The 22,500-nt window shown below is 42.2% G+C and overlaps 1 protein-coding gene across 1 annotated transcript in view; it reads left to right on the forward strand.

Annotated features, from left to right (window-relative positions):
• Window positions 1-22,500, forward strand: part of bcas3 (BCAS3 microtubule associated cell migration factor) — a 262,841-nt gene that overhangs the window by 110,165 nt on the left and 130,176 nt on the right. The window contains exons 21-22 of the mRNA XM_061919330.1: window positions 332-528; window positions 1,259-1,356. Of these exons, the coding sequence (XP_061775314.1) occupies window positions 332-528; window positions 1,259-1,356 (295 nt within the window). The remainder of the gene's footprint in view (window positions 1-331; window positions 529-1,258; window positions 1,357-22,500) is intronic.

Consider the following 22,500-nt stretch of genomic DNA (forward strand, 5'->3'; position numbering starts at 1 on the left):
CTAGTTCCTGCAGTATCATTCCTAGTTCCTGCAGTATCATTCCTAGTTCCTGCAGTATCATTCCTAGTTCCTGCAGTATCATTCCTAGTTCCTGCAGTATCATTCCTAGTTCCTGCACTATCATTCCTAGTTCCTGCAGTATCATTCCTAGTTCCTGCACTATCATTCCTAGTTCCTGCAGTATCATTCCTAGTTCCTGCAGTATCATTCCTAGTTCCTGCACTATCATTCCTAGTTCCTGCAGTATCATTCCTAGTTCCTGCAGTATCATTCCTAGTTCCTGCAGCACTGCACACATTGTTAAGTTGTATTCCCGACTGTGTTGCTGCAGGTGGAGATCGTGACTCACACCGGTCCACATCGCCGCCTGTGGATGGGACCACAGTTTCAGTTCAAGACCATCCACCCTTCAGGCCAGACCACCGTCATTTCCTCCTCGTCCTCGGTCCTGCAGTCTCAGGGTCCGCCTGACGCCCAGCAGCCTCTCCTGGACTTTGACACGGACACCCTGGACTTGCACAGTCTGAGGTAGCAAAACTCTTTCTGGTATCGATCTGCCAAGAAACAACACCAGCGTTTGTCTCCCAGGGTCTTGGCGTCATGTAGTAAGAGTTGTGTACTAAACTACATCGTGACTGGGCACGCTCAGACCACGCCCCCTTAGAAAGTATTCATGTGTCTGACATCTGCAGACTCTGTCCAATCACAGGTCAGTAGGAGGGGCTTGTTCTTAAGGATTCCAGCCAATGACGGAGGAGTAAGACTAAAATTGCTAGATCTCCAAGAAGTGAACACAGGCGGAAGTGAAAAAGAAACGGTCGGGTCAGGAAGAAGATGGGTGTGGCCAAAACAGACCGCAGATCAAGTAGTCCTGATAGTCGCCGCAATGATATGTCAAACTTTAAAAGAGGGGACCACCCCCAATAACAAATATGATCTGTGTAATTGACAACAATGTGTTGGTACAGTAGCCTGCTAACAGCCAGATTAGACTTTCCATGTTTGCTTTGCTATCTTTTACATTGAAACATGTCAAAAAAGACACAAGAAATTCAATGTATTATTACAACTCGGGAGAGCTTTGTTGTGTGGGTCATTAATGTGTCGCAAGCCCAGGTGTCGCTCACCTGAGCTCTTCAACGCTTTGTTGTGTGGGTCATTAGTGTGTCGCAAGCCCAGGTGTCGCTCACTCTTCATACGCACCCTGCTTACCTGAGCTCTTCAACGCCACTAACGCCACATGTGCTTGGGTGTTTAGGATCCAGCCGCTGCGTTCGGATCCAGTCAGCATGCCCGGGTCTTCGGGGCTGCCGTCCGACCGTCAAGGACAGGTGAACATCATGGACGCCGGACCAGGTAGGAACCTCAGTCTCTTCTTCTTGGCTGCTGCTTTTCTACGAGTCTTGTCCATTGTTGCCGTACTCTTCTGGTTCTGTACCTGGTCCTCACTTGCACCCAGGAACAAGACCAGCTGTTGGTGTTCACTTGGCTGGATGATGTAGGCTGGATGATGTAGGCTGGATGATGTAGGCTGGATGATGTAGGCTGGATGATGTAGGCTGGATGATGTAGGCTGGATGATGTAGGCTGGATGGTGTAGGCTGGATGATGTAGGCTGGATGATGTAGGCTGGATGATCTAGGCTGGATGATGTAGGCTGGATGATGTAGGCTGGATGATGTAGGCTGGATGATGTAGGCTGGATGGTGTAGGCTGGATGATGTAGGCTGGATGGTGTAGGCTGGATGGTGTAGGCTGGATGATGTAGACTGGATGGTGTAGGCTGGATGATGTAGGCTGGATGATGTAGGCTGGATGATGTAGGCTGGATGATGTAGGCTGGATGGTGTAGGCTGGATGGTGTAGGCTGGATGATGTAGGCTGGATGATGTAGGCTGGATGATGTAGGCTGGATGATGTAGGCTGGATGATGTTGGCTGGATGGTGTAGGCTGGATGGTGTAGGCTGGATGATGTAGGCTGGATGATGTAGGCTGGATGATGTAGGCTGGATGATGTAGGCTGGATGATGTAGGCTGGATGATGTAGGCTGGATGATGTAGGCTGGATGATGTAGGCTGGATGATGTAGGCTGGATGATGTAGGCTGGATGATGTCAGATGCCTCCAAAGATGTGTGCTGGATGATGTCCTGGTGGTCACGTTGCTGGTTGTGACAGGAAGTTGTAAGATGTGAGGTGACAGTCTAGATGTGTGAGGTGACAGTCTAGTAAGATGTGAAGTGACAGTCTAGGACAAAGCTGGGCAAAATGAAGATTTCCAACCTGGTCCTCCAGATGTTCTACATCATTTTTTCAGACCTGTAAGATGAAAAGTGTATTTTCCATGATGATGTGCACTCAACTTTTTAAATGACTGTAAGTCTTCAACTCTAGAAAGTCTTTCAATGCTTGAAATCTGCACTTTTATAGCAGTTACTACGGTAACCGAGGTCACAGCAGAGTGGGCGGGGCTTGTTTTCAGCCCCAAACACCTGTGTCAGGGACAGATGTGGAAGCAGATTTCTGCATAAAAGTGATATGTCATATTTTAGAAATGTCTGCATAAGAGTGATGATATATGATATTATAGTTGTTTATTACACTTTGCATTCATATTTTGCTTGATTGTAGGAGGAGAAGATGATGATGTGTTGTTAATATTCAGTCTTTTATGGTTCATAGTTAATATTGTACATTTCTCTATTTTCTGGCTGTCCCATTCAGTACAAAACTGTAAAATTCCATTCCGTTTTTTTTTTTTTTTTTAGGTTGTCTGTCATAACTTTTAGAACATTGTGACTTTTGGTGTTAGTGTTCCTGGAAAAAGGAGCCAAACACACTTACTGTACAGATAAATAAATGTATATTTACTGTAACATTTATACAGGTTGGCCCCCAGACACATTTGTTTCTCTCACTGTGGCCCCCGAGTCCAAATATCTGGTGTAGAAGGTCCATGGTTTAGTAATTGCTTCCTTGCTGCTTCCTGGAGCGTGTGCAGAGACAGCAGCAAGGATGCTTATCAACAGGCCGGACATGTCACTGCCTGGCGCCACCCACTATCTGCTGCCATCTTTTATCTCCAGCGAGGATACCACAATCAGCACAGTGTTTAGTGGCCATGTGACAGGAAGTGGGAATACAACACAAACGTTGGAGCAGAAGGTGTCCATGGTGGACCTGGAAGTCAGTCGCTCTCCTGCCGTCTTATCTCAGACCCTACTCTCGCTTCTCAGACCCTACTCTCGCTTCTCAGACCCTACTCTCGCTTCTCAGACCCTACTCTCACTTCTCAGACCCTACTCTCGCTTCTCAGACCCTACTCTCGCTTCTCAGACCCTACTCTCGCTTCTCAGACCCTACTCTCGCTTCTCAGACCCTACTCTCGCTTCTCAGACCCTACTCTCACTTCTCAGACCCTACTCTCACTTCTTAGACCCTACTCTCGCTTCTCAGACCCTACTCTTGCTTCTCAGACCCTACTCTCGCTTCTCAGACCCTACTCTCGCTTCTCAGACCCTACTCTCACTTCTCAGACCCTACTCTCGCTTCTCAGACCCTAATCTCACTTCTTAGACCCTACTCTCGCTTCTCAGACCCTACTCTCACTTCTTAGACCCTACTCTCGCTTCTCAGACCCTACTCTCGCTTCTCAGACCCTACTCTCGCTTCTCAGACCCTACTCTCGCTTCTCAGACCCTACTCTCGCTTCTCAGACCCTACTCTCGCTTCTCAGACCCTACTCTCACTTCTCAGACCCTACTCTCGCTTCTTAGACCCTACTCTCGCTTCTCAGACCCTACTCTTGCTTCTCAGACCCTACTCTCGCTTCTCAGACCCTACTCTCGCTTCTCAGACCCTACTCTCACTTCTCAGACCCTACTCTCGCTTCTCAGACCCTAATCTCACTTCTTAGACCCTACTCTCGCTTCTCAGACCCTACTCTCACTTCTTAGACCCTACTCTCGCTTCTCAGACCCTACTCTTGCTTCTCAGACCCTACTCTCGCTTCTCAGACCCTACTCTCGCTTCTCAGACCCTACTCTCGCTTCTCAGACCCTACTCTCGCTTCTCAGACCCTAATCTCACTTCTCAGACCCTACTCTCACTTCTTAGACCCTACTCTCGCTTCTCAGACCCTACTCTTGCTTCTCAGACCCTACTCTCGCTTCTCAGACCCTACTCTCGCTTCTCAGACCCTACTCTCACTTCTCAGACCCTACTCTCGCTTCTCAGACCCTAATCTCACTTCTTAGACCCTACTCTCGCTTCTCAGACCCTACTCTCACTTCTTAGACCCTACTCTCGCTTCTCAGACCCTACTCTTGCTTCTCAGACCCTACTCTCGCTTCTCAGACCCTACTCTCGCTTCTCAGACCCTACTCTCGCTTCTCAGACCCTACTCTCGCTTCTCAGACCCTAATCTCACTTCTCAGACCCTAATCTCACTTCTCAGACCCTAATCTCACTTCTCAGACCCTACTCTCGCTTCTCAGACCCTACTCTCGCTTCTCAGACCCTACTCTCGCTTATCTGCACTTTCCCTGAGGTGATGGGACGCCATCTGCACTCACACACACACACACACACACACTCACACACACACACACACACACACACACACTCACACACACACACACACACACGCTACAGTGTAGCGCTACTGTTGTCCTCCGAGTCCCAGCAAGAATGTTTCCGTCTGACTCGCTCCACACAAAGAATGTTTGTGCACTAATTCTTAACATGTCGCCTTCGCTTCCTTTTGCTTTAGCATCAGAAGATTGTGTGTCAGCATCAGAAGATTGTGTGTCAGCATCAGAAGATTGTGTGTTAGCATCAGAAGATTGTGTGTTAGCATCAGAAGATTGTGTGTCAGCATCAGAAGATTGTGTGTTGGCATCACAAGGTTGTGTGTTGGCATCATAAGGTTGTGTGTTAGCATCAGAAGGTTGTGTGTTAGCATCACAAGGTTGTGTGTTAGCATCACAAGGTTGTGTGTTAGCATCAGAAGATTGTGTGTTAGCATCACAAGTTTGTGTGTTAGGATCAGAAGGTTGTGTGTTAGCATCAGAAGGTTGTGTGTTAGCATCACAAGGTTGTGTGTTAGCATCAGAAGATTGTGTTATAGCATCACAAGTTTGTGTGTTAGCATCAGAAGGTTGTGTGTTAGCATCAGAAGGTTGTGTGTTATCATCATAAGGTTGTGTGTTAGCATCATAAGGTTGTGTGTTAGCACAAGGGTCCCTGACACAAGACTGAAGCTTAGAGGTGACAGAGCTTTCGCTGCTGCTGCTCCCAGGCTCTGGAAGGACCTTCCTCTGAGTATTAGACAAGCCTCCTGTCTTCCTCTTTTTAAATCTCTCTTAAAAACATACTTTTATTCCTTGGCTTTTAAGACTGAGTGATATCCATCCTGCAATGGCGCCCCATTATACACCTGCTGTCAACCTGTTTTTATGTTTTATTCATTTATTTCTTATCATGTTCTGTTTGTGTTGTGTTGTTTACTTCGGTCCTGGTATTATCTTTTAATCTGTCCATTGTACATCACTGTGGCTACCACTGTGGTACATTTGAAATGTGCTTTGTAAATAAAGCTGATTTGACTTGATTTAGCATCACAAGGTTGTGCGTTAGCTTTATGATGTTTTGTTGTGGACTTGACCTGTACAAGCAGCAGCCTTCCCAGCATGCCTTGCAGCATTTAGAAGGAGGTGTTTATTGTTGGGTGAAGTTGTAAGTAAAGTAGTACATCAAGTAGAAACATCCTCTTTTTATTGTGGTCTCCAGCTTCTCTAAAAACAGGCTTTGTTTGTTTTACCCAATAGAAGTACATCAACGTGAAGTACATGAAAGTGAAGTACATGCACATGAAGTACATGAACATGAAGGACATGAACGTGAAGTACATGAACGTGAAGTACATGAACGTGAAGTACATGAACGTGAAGTACATGAACGTGAAGTACATGAACATGAAGTACATGAACGTGAAGTACTTGACGATGAAGTACATGAACATGAAGTACATGAAGATGTTTATCAAATAATCTTGCATTCTTTCTTGTTTCTTATAGAGGAGTTGTTTGGAATTTGCACAATTTTTGTACATTTTAAAATGGTGAGGTCATCAGATGATCCATATATGGTATACATTTACCCATAGTACTTTGCACGAATCCACCATTGTAGTCCTCGTTGTCGTCCTTCCTCTTCTCTCCCTTGTTGTTGTGGGGCAGACTGTCTCATACGTGCACATGAACATGTTGCCATGTCTAAGACATTTGTTGTTGTGGGGCAGACTGTCTCGTACGTGCACATGCACATGTTGCCATGTCTAAGACATTTGTTGTTGTGGGGCAGACTGTCTCGTACGTGCACATGCACATGTTCCCATGTCTCAGACATTTGTTGTTGTGGGGCAGACTGTCTCGTACGTGCACATGCACATGTTGCCATGTCTAAGACATTTGTTGTTGTGGGGCAGACGGTCTCGTACGTGCACATGCACATGTTGCCATGTCTCAGACATTTGTTGCTGTGGGGCAGACTGTCTCGTACGTGCACATGCACATGTTGCCATGTCTAAGACATTTGTTGTTGTGGGGCAGACTGTCTCGTACGTGCACATGCACATGTTGCCATGTCTAAGACATTTGTTGTTGTAGGGCAGACTGTCTCGTACGTGCACATGCACATGTTGCCATGTCTAAGACATTTGTTGTTGTGGGGCAGACGGTCTCGTACGTGCACATGCACATGTTGCCATGTCTCAGACATTTGTTGTTGTGGGGCAGACTGTCTCGTACGTGCACATGCACATGTGGCCATGTCTAAGACATTTGTTGTTGTGGGGCAGACTGTCTCGTACGTGCACATGCACATGTTGCCATGTCTAAGACATTTGTTGTTGTGGGGCAGACTGTCTCGTACGTGCACATGCACATGTTGCCATGTCTCAGACATTTGTTGTTGTGGGGCAGACTGTCTCGTACGTGCACATGCACATGTTGCCATGTCTCAGACATTTGTTGCTGTGGGGCAGACTGTCTCGTACGTGCACATGCACATGTTGCCATGTCTAAGACATTTGTTGTTGTAGGGCAGACTGTCTCGTACGTGCACATGCACATGTTGCCATGTCTAAGACATTTGTTGTTGTGGGGCAGACTGTCTCGTACGTGCACATGCACATGTTGCCATGTCTAAGACATTTGTTGTTGTGGGGCAGACTGTCTCGTACGTGCACATGCACATTTTGCCATGTCTAAGACATTTGTTGTTGTGGGGCAGACGGTCTCGTACGTGCACATGCACATGTTGCCATGTCTCAGACATTTGTTGTTGTGGGGCAGACGGTCTCGTACGTGCACATGCACATGTTGCCATGTCTCAGACCTTTGTTGTTGTGGGGCAGACGGTCTCGTACGTGCACATGCACATGTTGCCATGTCTAAGACATTTGTTGTTGTGGGGCAGACGGTCTCGTACGTGCACATGCACATGTTGCCATGTCTCAGACATTTGTTGTTGTGGGGCAGACTGTCTCGTACGTGCACATGCACATGTTGCCATGTCTCAGACATTTGTTGTTGTGGGGCAGACGGTCTCGTACGTGCACATGCACATGTTGCCATGTCTCAGACATTTGTTGTTGTGGGGCAGACTGTCTCGTACGTGCACATGCACATGTTGCCATGTCTCAGACATTTGTTGTTGTGGGGCAGACTGTCTCATACGTGCACATGCACATGTTGCCATGTCTAAGACATTTGTTGTTGTGGGGCAGACTGTCTCGTACGTGCACATGCACATTTTGCCATGTCTAAGACATTTGTTGTTGTGGGGCAGACGGTCTCGTACGTGCACATGCACATGTTGCCATGTCTCAGACATTTGTTGTTGTGGGGCAGACGGTCTCGTACGTGCACATGCACATGTTGCCATGTCTCAGACCTTTGTTGTTGTGGGGCAGACGGTCTCGTACGTGCACATGCACATGTTGCCATGTCTAAGACATTTGTTGTTGTGGGGCAGACGGTCTCGTACGTGCACATGCACATGTTGCCATGTCTCAGACATTTGTTGTTGTGGGGCAGACTGTCTCGTACGTGCACATGCACATGTTGCCATGTCTCAGACATTTGTTGTTGTGGGGCAGACGGTCTCGTACGTGCACATGCACATGTTGCCATGTCTCAGACATTTGTTGTTGTGGGGCAGACTGTCTCGTACGTGCACATGCACATGTTGCCATGTCTCAGACATTTGTTGTTGTGGGGCAGACGGTCTCGTACGTGCACATGCACATGTTGCCATGTCTCAGACCTTTGTTGTTGTGGGGCAGACGGTCTCGTACGTGCACATGCACATGTTGCCATGTCTCAGACCTTTGTTGTTGTGGGGCAGACGGTCTCGTACGTGCACATGCACATGTTGCCATGTCTAAGACATTTGTTGTTGTGGGGCAGACTGTCTCGTACGTGCACATGCACATGTGGCCATGTCTAAGACAGAGTAGCCTACACTTGTCACTTATATCTCTCAGTAGACTCGCTATGGACGTGCTAACAAGAACAACATGGCTGACGGGGAGAGGACACTGTCGAAGTGGAGGCACGTAAAGAAAGGGACACATCCTGAAGAGAGGCTGAGAAATATACACTATATACACTATATATACATATACTTTTTTATTTATTCATTATATACTACACTATTTACAATATATACACTATATACATATAATACACTATATACAATATGTACACTATATACATATTATACACTATATACAATATGTACACTATATACATATAATACACTATATACATATACTACAATATATACATATAATACACTATATACATATACTACAATATATACACTATATATATACTACACTATATACAATATATACACTAGATACATATAATACACTATATACATATACTACAATATATACATATAATACACTATATACAATATGTACACTATATACATATAATACACTATATACAATAAATACACTATATACATATATAATATACATGTATTGCACGTGATATACACAAGTAAACAGGCTACAGGATTGTATCGCACGTGATATCGCACACAAAAAAATGGGCTGCCGGACTGCTTGTATCGCACATGATATCACACACAAGTTAACAGGCTGCAGGACTACTTGTCTCGCACGTGATATCGCACACAAAAAAATGGGCTGCCGGACTGCTTGTATCGCACATGATATCACACACAAGTTAACAGGCTGCAGGACTACTTGTATCGCACGTGATATCGCACACAAGTTAACAGGCTGCAGGACTACTTGTATCGCACGTGATATCGCACACAAGTTAACAGGCTGCAGGACTGCTTGTATCGCACGTGATATCACACACAAGTTAACAGGCTGCAGGACTACTTGTATCGCACGTGATATCACACACAAGTTAACACGCTGCAGGACTACTTGTATCGCACGTGATATCGCACACAAGTTAACAGGCTGCAGGACTGCTTGTATCGCACGTGATATCACACACAAGTTAACACGCTGCAGGACTACTTGTATTGCACATGACATCATACAGAAGTAAACAGGCTGCAGGATTACTTGTATCGCACGTGATATCGCACACAAGTTAACACGCTGCAGGACTACTTGTATCGCACATGATATCACACAGAAGTAAACAGGCTGCAGGACTGCTTGTATCGCACGTGATATCGCACACAAATTAACACGCTGCAGGACTACTTGTATCGCACATGACATCATACAGAAGTAAACAGGCTGCAGGATTACTTGTATCGCACGTGATATCGCACACAAGTTAACACGCTGCAGGACTACTTGTATCGCACATGACATCACACAGAAGTAAACAGGCTGCAGGACTACTTGTATCGCACGTGATATCGCACACAAGTAAACAGGCTGCAGGACTACTTGTATCGCACATGACATCACACACAAGTAAGCAGGCTGCAGGACTGCTTGTATCGCACGTGATATCGCACATAAGTTAACACGCTGCAGGACTACTTGTATCGCACATGACATCACACACAAGTAAGCAGGCTGCAGGACTACTTGTATCGCACATGATATCACACAGAAGTAAACAGGCTGCAGGACTGCTTGTATCGCACATGATATCACACAAGTTAACAGGCTGCAGGACTACTTGTATCGCACGTGATATCGCACACAAGTTAACACGCTGCAGGACTACTTGTATCGCACGTGATATCACACACAAGTTAACACGCTGCAGGACTACTTGTATTGCACGTGATATCACACACAAGTTAACACGCTGCAGGACTACTTGTATCGCACGTGATATCACACACAAGTTAACACGCTGCAGGACTACTTGTATCGCACATGACATCACACACAAGTTAACACGCTGCAGGACTACTTGTATCGCACGTGATATCACACACTAGTTCACACGCTGCAGGACTACTTGTATCGCACGTGATATCGCACACAAGTAAACAGGCTGCAGGACTGCTTGTATCGCACGTGATATCGCACATAAGTTAACACGCTGCAGGACTACTTGTATCGCACATGACATCACACACAAGTAAACAGGCTGCAGGACTGCTTGTATCGCACATGATATCACACATTTCAGGTGCAAGCTGATATCACCCCCCTGGCCACCAGGAAGAGGTATGGCATGGTGTGGGTTGAGCGGTCGCCATGACGACGTGTGCAGTGAGAAGCTGCCATTGTTGGCTGTGAAAGATGACTTCCTCATTCCTGCATTCCACCTTCAAAGAGGAGCCACCTGTTGCTCCAGATTCCTTTTGCACTTTCCAATATGCACTTAGTCCTGTAATCCAAACCCTGCCATCAGTCCGAGGGCCACATAGTGGCTCCTTGTGCTGCCGCTGACAACACCTTTTGTCCCCGCCGGAGAAGATGGTCGCCACCCGATCCTGCCTTGGAGTCCGACGCTCTCATTTCCCCAGACCCCCCCCCCCCTCGCCTCGGTCTTCCTCCCCGCATCCTCAATGGGCGCCTTTGTCACCTGCCGGCCCTCAAACACACCTCAGGGTGTGTGTGTGTGTGTGTGTGTGTGTGTGGGGGGGGGTCTGACTGGACCAGGGCTCCTTGTGTGTTGTCATCAAGTGGACTTCACCAACCTGTGGAAAAGAGGAAGTCCAGAACTGCTGGGTTTACTGGACTCTCCTAGACCTTGGAAGACTTTCAAGAAGTCGTCTCCATCTGACCCCAGCTGACCTTTGGTTTTCACAACAAATGCAGAAGTCTGCCATTGTTGTCATGGCCTCACATTCTTTCCATCTTTGTCTTGCACACCTTTCATGAAGTCAGGTGGCAACCTCACCTGCTGAGGGACACCTGCCAACAATGGCGGGGTCTGGGGCCACTAACTGAAACTCCTGCAGTGACAATAGAAGTTTAGAAAAAGATTCTGCTCTCCAAAATCCAAACCATTAGAATTGATCCACTTCCGTCTCACCAGAAGTGAGAAGATCTCCTCATGGAGTTGAAGAAACTGAGCTCACCTGACATTTGTTGCTGGATTCAGGATGAAGTCCTGGGAGAAGTGGAGGTGTGTCCACTAATTGGAAAGTTTCTGTCAGCCGTTGCAGGCACTTGAAATCTGCCACAAATGATGGAAGATCGCTGGCTGCTCAGACTTGTGAGGGTTCTGAAATAAACACCGAATTGGAGAACATCTTGGGGAATCTTTCGCTCTGCAAGGCAAAATGATGATCAGTTTGAGAGACAACAAACCTTTGGAGTGTCTTTGCTTTCCCGACCAAAACCGTCCTGAGGGACCATTTGGCCGTGCCGTAAACACCCCAGTGAGACCATCCCAGCGAAAGACACCTGGGATGTAGACTCTGTTCCATGGTCTGAACTCCCAAGCTTATGGACAAACACACAGGTGGCAAGTCTCAACTTTTAGTTTGTCAGAAATGTGTTTTGTGTGCGCTACTTTAGTCTTCCATTTATCTTTCCTTCTTACTTCTTTCACAGGCCGACCTCTTCTGCGTACCTGGATCATACTGTACTCTACTGTACTCTAATGTACTCTACTGTACACTGTACGTCTCCTCGCTAAGGACTTTACCAATAACTATTTGGTGTCATGTTTCAAGTTGTATTTTATTTTAATCGCTTTGGTTCATTTTGCATACAGTAAGAAACAAAATGCTCATTAAAACTGCTTCACTAACTTCACACCTTCTTATGGATGATAACACACCTTATGGATGATAACACACCTTCTTATGGATGATAACACACCTTCTTATGGATGATAACACACCTTCTTATGGATGATAACACACCTTCTTATGGATGATAACACACCTTCTTATGGATGATAACACACCTTATGGATGATAACACACCTTCTTATGGATGATAACACACCTTATGGATGATAACACACCTTCTTATGGATGATAACACACCTTCTTATGGATGATAACACACCTTCTTATGGATGATAACACACCTTCTTATGGATGATAACACACCTTCTTATGGATGATAACACACCTTCTTATGGATGATAACACACCTTCTTATGGATAACACACCTTCTTATGGATGATAACACACCTTCTAATGGATGATAACACACCTTCTTATGGATGATAACACACCTTCTTATGGATGATAACACACCTTATGGATGATAACACACCTTCTTATGGATGATAACACACCTTCTTATGGATGATAACACACCTTATGGATGATAACACACCTTCTTATGGATGATAACACACCTTCTTATGGATGATAACACACCTTCTTATGGATGATAACACACCTTCTTATGGATGATAACACACCTTCTTATGGATGATAACACACCTTCTTATGGATGATAACACACCTTCTTATGGATGATAACACACCTTATGGATGATAACACACCTTCTTATGGATGATAACACACCTTCTTATGGATGATAACACACCTTCTTATGGATGATAACACACCTTCTTATGGATGATAACACACCTTCTTATGGATGATAACACACCTTCTTATGGATGATAACACACCTTCTTATGAATGATAACACACCTTCTTATGGATGATAACACACCTTATGGATGATAACACACCTTCTTATGGATGATAACACACCTTCTTATGGATAATAACACACCTTCTTATGGATGATAACACACCTTCTTATGGATGATAACACACCTTCTTATGGATGATAACACACCTTCTTATGGATGATAACACACCTTCTTGGAGTTGGACACAGACTGCATGACATTGTTAGTATTATCAGCAGCAAGTACATGACGTGTGTGTGTGTGTGTGTGTGTGTGTGTGTGTGTGTGTGTGTGTGTGTGTGTGTGTGTGTGTGTGTGTGTGTGTGTGTGTGTGTGTGTGTGTGTGTGTGTGTGTGTGTGTGTGTGTGTGTGTGTGTGTGTGTGTGCATTGCCAGGGGGCAGTGAAGCCTGAGCAGCTGCTCCATGTAGTGACTGAACAGACACCAATGTGTCAGGCATCTGCCACGCGTTCACCTTCTTGCCTGCCAACACACTGGACTGTCTGTCTGTCTGTCTGTCTGTCTGTCTGTCTGTCTGTCTGTCTGTCTGTCTGTCTGTCTGCATGTCGCAGTTATTAAACAGCAGATGAAACAAGTGTGGCTGTTTTTACAAAGTTATTACAAAGGTATTACAAGGTTATTACTAAGTTATTACACATTTTACAAGGTTATTGCAAGGTTATTACAGGGTGATTAGGTTATTAAAGTTGTTACTAGGATATTACAAAGGCATTAGTTACTACAGGGTCATTACAAAGTTATTACACATAAATACAAGGTTAATACAAAGTGATTGCAACATTATGAGTGTTATTACAAAATTCTTACAAGGTTATTACAAAGTCATCAGGTTATTAAAAGGTTAGTACAAGGTTTTTACAGTTATTACGTTTGTACGCATAATTACAAGGTTATTATGTTATTACAAAGTTGTTACAAAGCTATTGCAAGGGTATGAGGTTAATACAATGTTGTTACAAGGTTATTCCAAGGTTGATACAAAGTTATTACAAGGTTATTAGGTGTTTACAAGGTTTTTAGAAAGTTATTACAAAGTTTTTACAAGGTTATTAGAAGGTTTCCACAAGGTTATTACAAAGTTTGTAGGCGTAATAACAAGGTTATTATGTTATTACAAAGTTGTTACAAAGCTATTGCAAGGGTATGAGGTTAATATAATGCAGTTACAAGGTTATCCCAAGGTTGATACAAAGTTATTACAAGGTTATTAGGTTTCTACAAGGTTATTAGAAGGTTATTACAAAGTTATTACAAGGTTATTACAAACTTGTTAGGTTATTACAAGTTTATTACAAGGTTATTACAAGGTTATTAGAAAGTCTGCCTCAAACTGAAAGCAAAGACTGATGCATAAAGTGAAGTTGTTGGTGATGTGTAATGTGTGTGTATATCATGTTTATTATATACCATATGTATATTATGTATTATATCATATAATGTATAGTATATATCATACAGTATATCATTTTAATATTCCTGAAGGACTAAATAAAGTACTATCTAATCTGATCTAATCTAATGTATATTGTATATCATATAGTGTACATTAAGTATCATGTATATTAAATATCATATCATTGCGTCTCATGTATATTATCATATATCATGTCCTGTATAGTATATTATATATCATATATCATATCATGTATATTATGTCATATTACATCATGTATATTATATATCAAATCATATTATGTATATTATATATCATGTCATATATCATGTATATAATATATCATATAATGTACATTATATATTATATATAATATGTACATTATATATCATATAATGTACATTATACAGTATGCATTATACATCATATTATACACCATGTATATTATATATATATCATGTGCATTATATTCATCATATAATCTACATTATACATCGTTATATATCATGTATATTATGTCATATTACATCATGTATATTACATATTAAATCCTATTATGTATATTATATACCATGTCATATATCATGTATATAATATATCATATAATGTACATTATATATCATATAATGTACATTATACAGTATGCATTATATATCATATTACATCATGTATATTATATCATATCATGTACATTATATATCATAGCATTCATCATATTTTGTACATTATGTATCATATTATATATCATGTATATTATATATCAAATGTATGTACATTATATTTCATATCATACATCAAATCATATACATTATATACCATATGTATGTTGTATATCATGTATATTCTACATGATGTATATTATATATCTGATCATGTATATGGTGTATATGACATATCACGTACATTATATAGCCTAGCATCATGTATATGGTGTATATTATATATCACATCACGTACATTATATAGCCTAGCATCATATATATGGTGTATATTATATATCACATCACGTACATTATATAGCCTAGCATCATGTATATGGTGTATATTATATATCACATCACGTACATTATATAGCCTAGCATCATGTATATGGTGTATATTATATATCACATCACGTACATTATATAGCCTAGCATCATATATATGGTGTATATTATATATCACATCACGTACATTATATAGCCTAGCATCATGTATATGGTGTATATTATATATCACATCACGTACATTATATAGCCTAGCATCATGTATATGGTGTATATTATATATCACATCACGTACATTATATAGCCTAGCATCATATATATGGTGTATATGACACATCACGTACATTATATAGCATAGCATCATGTATATGGTGTATATGACATATCACGTACATTATATAGCCTAGCATCATATCGGCACGACACAGATGAACAAGCTAGTGTTGTGTTGACATGAAGCGTTTGTGTTGTGTATCGCACTAAACACATTTTGATATCAGAAATCGGTCCGATCTCATCAAAAATACAAGTGTGATGATACATGTTTTCATGTAAAATGTGTGATATAACTGTGTGTGATATCATTTGCGATACAACCTACAGCGTGTTTACTTGTGTGCAATATCATGTGCGATACAAGCAGAGTGTCTAGTTTTACAAAGTTGACGGACAGTTAATATCTCAACACAACATTCTTCTATTTTACTAAGGTCATTTATAAAAGGTAATATATATATATATATATATATATATATATCTATATATATATATATATATATATATATATATATAGATATATAGATATATATATTCCAGGTAAAGACTAATAGATTGTCCATTTATCTATCCAGTGTGTGTGTGTGATTGTGTGTGTGTGTGTGTGTGTGTATTGAGATGTTATCTTTCAGCTGCTCCCACAGAGGCAGCTTTTGTGTATTGATTCAGAGGAGCTAGAGGCCCCGCCCCCTTCAGGTGACAACAGGTATTGTCCCCACCCCCTACAGGTGACAACAGATTTTGTTTATGCAGCTTTTATGTGTGTGTGTGTGTGTGTGTGTGTGTGTGTGTGTGTGTGTGTGTGTGTGTGTGTGTGTGTGTGTGTGTGTGTGTGTGTGTGTGTGTGTGTGTGTGTGTGTGTGTGTGTGTGTGTGTGTGTGAGATTGCCGTATCCATTAGTAAGATACAAACATGTTCCAAAGTTGACTTCCTGTTATCATGGAAATAATTGTGTTATTAATGACTGTTTTATTAATGTTTTTGCTATTAATGATTGTGTTATTAATAACTGTTATTAATGATTGTGTTAATAATGATTGTTTTATTAATGATTGTGTTAATAATGATTGTTTTATTAATTATTGTGTTAATAATGATTGTGTTATGAGTGATTATGTTATTAATGGTTGTGTTATTAATGGTTGTGTTATTAATGGTTTATTCCACCAGTCTGTGAAGTGTAATAACAACGTAACAAAGTGGTCTCAGTGTCAGATGAAATGTGTCCTGTCTGGTCTGGTTGAAGGTGTCCCAGCTGTCATATCTACCCATGGATGGATGATGAGTGGAGAGAGAGAGAGAGAGATAGTTGAGTGAATTGATGGATGGATGGATGGATAAGTGGATATATAGATGGATGATGAGTGGATAGCTGGATGGTTGAGTGGATTGATGGATGAAAGGATGGATGGATGATGAGTGGATATATGGAAGGATTAGTGGAGAGATGGATGGATGAGTGGCTGGATGGATGTTTGATGAGTGGATAGTTGGATGGATGATGGAAGGATTTGATGTTCACCGGTGACATGGAGGTGTGAAGTTGTGTCTTCTGTGACTTACTGAAGATGTAGAAGATGTGACTTAGTGAAGATGTAGAAGATGTGACTTAGTGAAGATGTAGAAGATGTGACTTAGTGAAGATGTGACTTAGTGAAGATGTAGAAGATGTGACTTAGTGAAGATGTAGAAGATGTGACTTAGTGAAGATGTGACTTAGTGAAGATGTAGAAGATGTGACTTAGTGAAGATGTAGAAGAGGAACAATAGAATTTGTCTGACAGTGAGGAACCCCACTGGTCATATCACACAGTATCAACTCTGTGTGTGTGTGTGTGTGTGTGTGTGTGTGTGTGTGTGTGTGTGTGTTGTCACTGGCAGCTACATGTGACATTTCCAATCCACGTTTGCAGCAAAGTGTTTCCATGTTGTCCTGCGGTGGTCCCTCAGTCCTTCAGTCCTTCAGTCCTTCTTGTCCTGTAATTGCTGCTCCTCTTCATCATTAGTCTCAGTCTTGTGTGGACTCTTCTAGTCTTGGCAGCCTGCTAGCATGCTGTTAGCATTTACACATCATCTTAGCAGGGTCTTACCAATATGTAGCCATGATGTTAGCATGATGTTAGCATGATGTTAGCATGCTGTTATCAGGATGTAGACATGATGGCATCTTACTTAGCCATCATCATGTCTCCCCTTCCCCCGGTCCTCTGAGGCGTCCATGAAGGAGGTTAGAAGTGCATCCTTGCTAACGAGGCTACGGCGCCTGGGAGAAAGACAACCCCCCCCCCCCCCCATTCATGCACTAATCCAATAAATGAGGAGCAGTGTCACACGGACACACACACTTGTCCTCACAGACCCACAACATGTGTGACACCACCACCACCACCAGGGGAAGCTGCCATTAGTTGTTTTATAAATATTGCAATAAAAATATCTTTACATAAATTAGTCGCACAAGTCGTAGATATTTATGTTATTTATTTATTTCTTTACATACTTTAATTGTGTCCAAACACTGTGTCCGTGACAGGGCAGTAAAACGGTCGATCAAACAAAACGTCAGTCATGGTCATGGACCCATTAGCTGTAGCTGCGCAAGCTAGCTTTCCAATCAGCTATTCAGACTCAATAACTCCACCTGTGGGGAATTCACTGACTCAAAAACTCCACCTGTGCGGAATTTACTGACTCAATAACTCCACCTGTGCGGAATTTACTGACTCACTAACTGATGATTGTAAACAATGTTGAGATGTGAGGAGCTCCACAACCCGTGACATCACGCGCACATCGTCTGCTACTTCCGGTACAGGCAAGGCTTTTTTATTAGCGACCAAAAGTTGCAAACTTTATCATCGATTTTCTCTACTAAATCCTTTCAGCAAAAATATGGCAATATGGCCAAATGATGAAGTATGACACATAGAATGGAGCTGCTATCCCCGTTTAAATAAGAACATCTCATTTCAGTAGGCCTTTAAGGAGCAGAGCTTCCTGCTGTGAAATGAAAGTAAAGAAGAAAAAAGAAGAAAATGTGGGAAGTAGTTATTGGAGACATTGTTTGGTTGAGAGCACACAGCACAACAATCAACATTTACAACACACACACACACACACACACACACACATACACACACACACAAGATGACGCAGCGGAGGAGAAGTCCGGAGCAGAGCAGGCAGGAAAAGTGTGCAAAAGCAGGAAACAATTTGGTGCTTGTGAAGCCAAAGCGTTTCCTTCTGGGTGTTGTTGACCTACTGGGTGTTGTTGACATACTGGGAATAGTCAGAGAGAAGATTGTATCCTGCAAAATGTTTATGTAGCACACGTTAGTTCCTTGAAACTTCCTGTCAGCACGCACATTGTTTATCTTCTTATCTACGTGTAATGTTGAAGATTGTTTATCTTCTTCTTATCTACGTGTAATGTTGAAGATTGTTTATCTTCTTATCTACGTGTAATGTTGAAGATTGTTTATCTTCTTATCTACGTGTAATGTTGAAGATTGTTCTTAAAGTGACACACACACACTGACTTTAGTTGTTCTTAAAGTGACACACACACACACACACTGACTTTAGTTGTTCTTAAAGTGACACACACACACACACTGACTTTAGTTGTTCTTAAAGTGACACACACACACACACACACACTGACTTTAGTTGTTCTTAAAGTGACACACACACACACACACTGACTTTAGTTGTTCTTAAAGTGACACACACACACACACTGACTTTAGTTGTTCTTAAAGTGACACACACACACACACACTGACTTTAGTTGTTCTTAAAGTGACACACACACACACACACTGACTTTAGTTGTTCTTAAAGTGACACACACACACACACACACTGACTTTAGTTGTTCTTAAAGTGACACACACACACACACACTGACTTTAGTTGTTCTTAAAGTGACACACACACACTGACTTTAGTTGTTCTTAAAGTGACACACACACTGACTTTAGTTGTTCTTAAAGTGACACACACACACACACACTGACTTTAGTTGTTCTTAAAGTGACACACACACACACACGCTGACTTTAGTTGTTCTTAAAGTGACACACACACTGACTTTAGTTGTTCTTAAAGTGACACACACACACACACACACACTGACTTTAGTTGTTCTTAAAGTGACACACACACTGACTTTAGTTGTTCTTAAAGTGACACACACACACACTGACTTTAGTTGTTCTTAAAGTGACACACACACTGACTTTAGTTGTTCTTAAAGTGACACACACACTGACTTTAGTTGTTCTTAAAGTGACACACACGCTGACTTTAGTTGTTCTTAAAGTGACACACACACTGACTTTAGTTGTTCTTAAAGTGACACACACACACACACACTGACTTTAGTTGTTCTTAAAGTGACACACACACTGACTTTAGTTGTTCTTAAAGTGACACACACACTGACTTTAGTTGTTCTTAAAGTGACACACACGCTGACTTTAGTTGTTCTTAAAGTGACACACACACTGACTTTAGTTGTTCTTAAAGTGACACACACACTGACTTTAGTTGTTCTTAAAGTGACACACACGCTGACTTTAGTTGTTCTTAAAGTGACACACACACTGACTTTAGTTGTTCTTAAAGTGACACACACACTGACTTTAGTTGTTCTTAAAGTGACACACACACACTGACTTTAGTTGTTCTTAAAGTGACACACACGCTGACTTTAGTTGTTCTTAAAGTGACACACACACTGACTTTAGTTGTTCTTAAAGTGACACACACACACACACACTGACTTTAGTTGTTCTTAAAGTGACACACACACTGACTTTAGTTGTTCTTAAAGTGACACACACGCTGACTTTAGTTGTTCTTAAAGTGACACACACACTGACTTTAGTTGTTCTTAAAGTGACACACACACACACACACTGACTTTAGTTGTTCTTAAAGTGACACACACACTGACTTTAGTTGTTCTTAAAGTGACACACACACTGACTTTAGTTGTTCTTAAAGTGACACACACACACACACACGCTGACTTTAGTTGTTCTTAAAGTGACACACACACTGACTTTAGTTGTTCTTAAAGTGACACACACACACACACACTGACTTTAGTTGTTCTTAAAGTGACACACACACTGACTTTAGTTGTTCTTAAAGTGACACACACACTGACTTTAGTTGTTCTTAAAGTGACACACACACATACACACACACACACACACACACACACACACACACACACACACACACACACACACAGAGACTAGAAGGAGTTGGAAATAAAAGTGTGTGCTTCACATTTGGAGATGTGGGCGAAAGCAATTTGTGCTTCTGGTCTGCTCTCACTCTTCTATTCCTTCTCCAGCTGGGCCTTGATGGCGTGCCAGAGCCTCACTTTGCATGTGTGTTGGAGGTTGTGTGTGTTTGTGGTTCACACGCCCGCCAGCCTCGGGACCTTCACACACTCCCACTGGACCCATGTGCTCGCTCGCCCTCTCTCTCTCTCTTCCTCTCCCACATCTGGAACTTGGCACTCACTCATTATATTGTGTTGGCATATATATATATATATATATATATATATATATATATATATATATATATATATATATATATATATACACACAAATATATATGTATACATATGTATATATACACACAAATATATATGTATACATATGTATATATTTACATAATATACATTTATGTGCAAACTAGTGTACTAGTACTACTAGTGTGAGTGTGTGTGTGTGTGTGCGTGTGTGTGTGTGTGTGTGTGTGTGTGTGTGTGTGTGTGTGTGTGTGTGTGTGTGTGTGTGTGTGTGTGTGTGTGTGTTTAGAAGGGTCAAGTGGCGATTGCTGATATTTTCTCAGTTAAAGACGTGTTTAGTCACAACGTTTGGCAACCATTAGACAACTTCCTCCACATCTTCCGGAGTCAGCTCTCCACACATTACTCTGGCTGTGTGCGTGTGTGCGTGTGTGTGTGTGTGTGTGTGTGTGTGTGTGTGTGTGTGTGTGTGTGTGTGTGTGTATTACCACCAGTTGAGGGTGCAAAATGAAGGTTTTACGATGCGAGAGTTTGACACGTTGTTGAACATCCAAACAAAAGTTAAACGTTGAGACACGGACTGCAGACATCTTGCACTTAGTCTGCATTACAGCGTGACCTCACACACACACACACACACACACACACACACACACACACACACACACACACACACACGCACACGTAGACATAGCTAGGGAGGAGGACACACACTAGGAGACACCCATGCAAAGACACTTAAGGTCTTCAAGCGTGCATCAGGAAATGAAAGGATCATTTAGTTTGGAGGGAGATGAGAGGATGAGGAAGAGGAGTGTCTGCTTGGACACACAACCTCCAACAACACTTCAATACCTGGCAAAAATACTGTCTTTTACTTTGAAAAACACAACCTGCAACAACACACAACGACACTTCAATACCTGACAAAAATACTGTCCTTTAATTTGAAAAGCACAACTTGGAACAACACACAGGTCACACAGCCTGCAACAACACACAAGTCACACAACCTGCAACAACACACAAGTCACACAACATGCAACAACACACGACACTTCAATACCTGACAAAAATACTGTCCTTTAATTTGAAAAGCACAACTTGGAACAACACACAGGTCACACAGCCTGCAACAACACACAGGTCACACAGCCTGCAACAACACACAGGTCACACAGCCTGCAACA

The sequence above is a fragment of the Nerophis ophidion genome, linkage group LG13 (genome assembly GCF_033978795.1).
Source record: "Nerophis ophidion isolate RoL-2023_Sa linkage group LG13, RoL_Noph_v1.0, whole genome shotgun sequence".
Taxonomy (NCBI): Eukaryota; Metazoa; Chordata; class Actinopteri; order Syngnathiformes; family Syngnathidae; genus Nerophis; species Nerophis ophidion.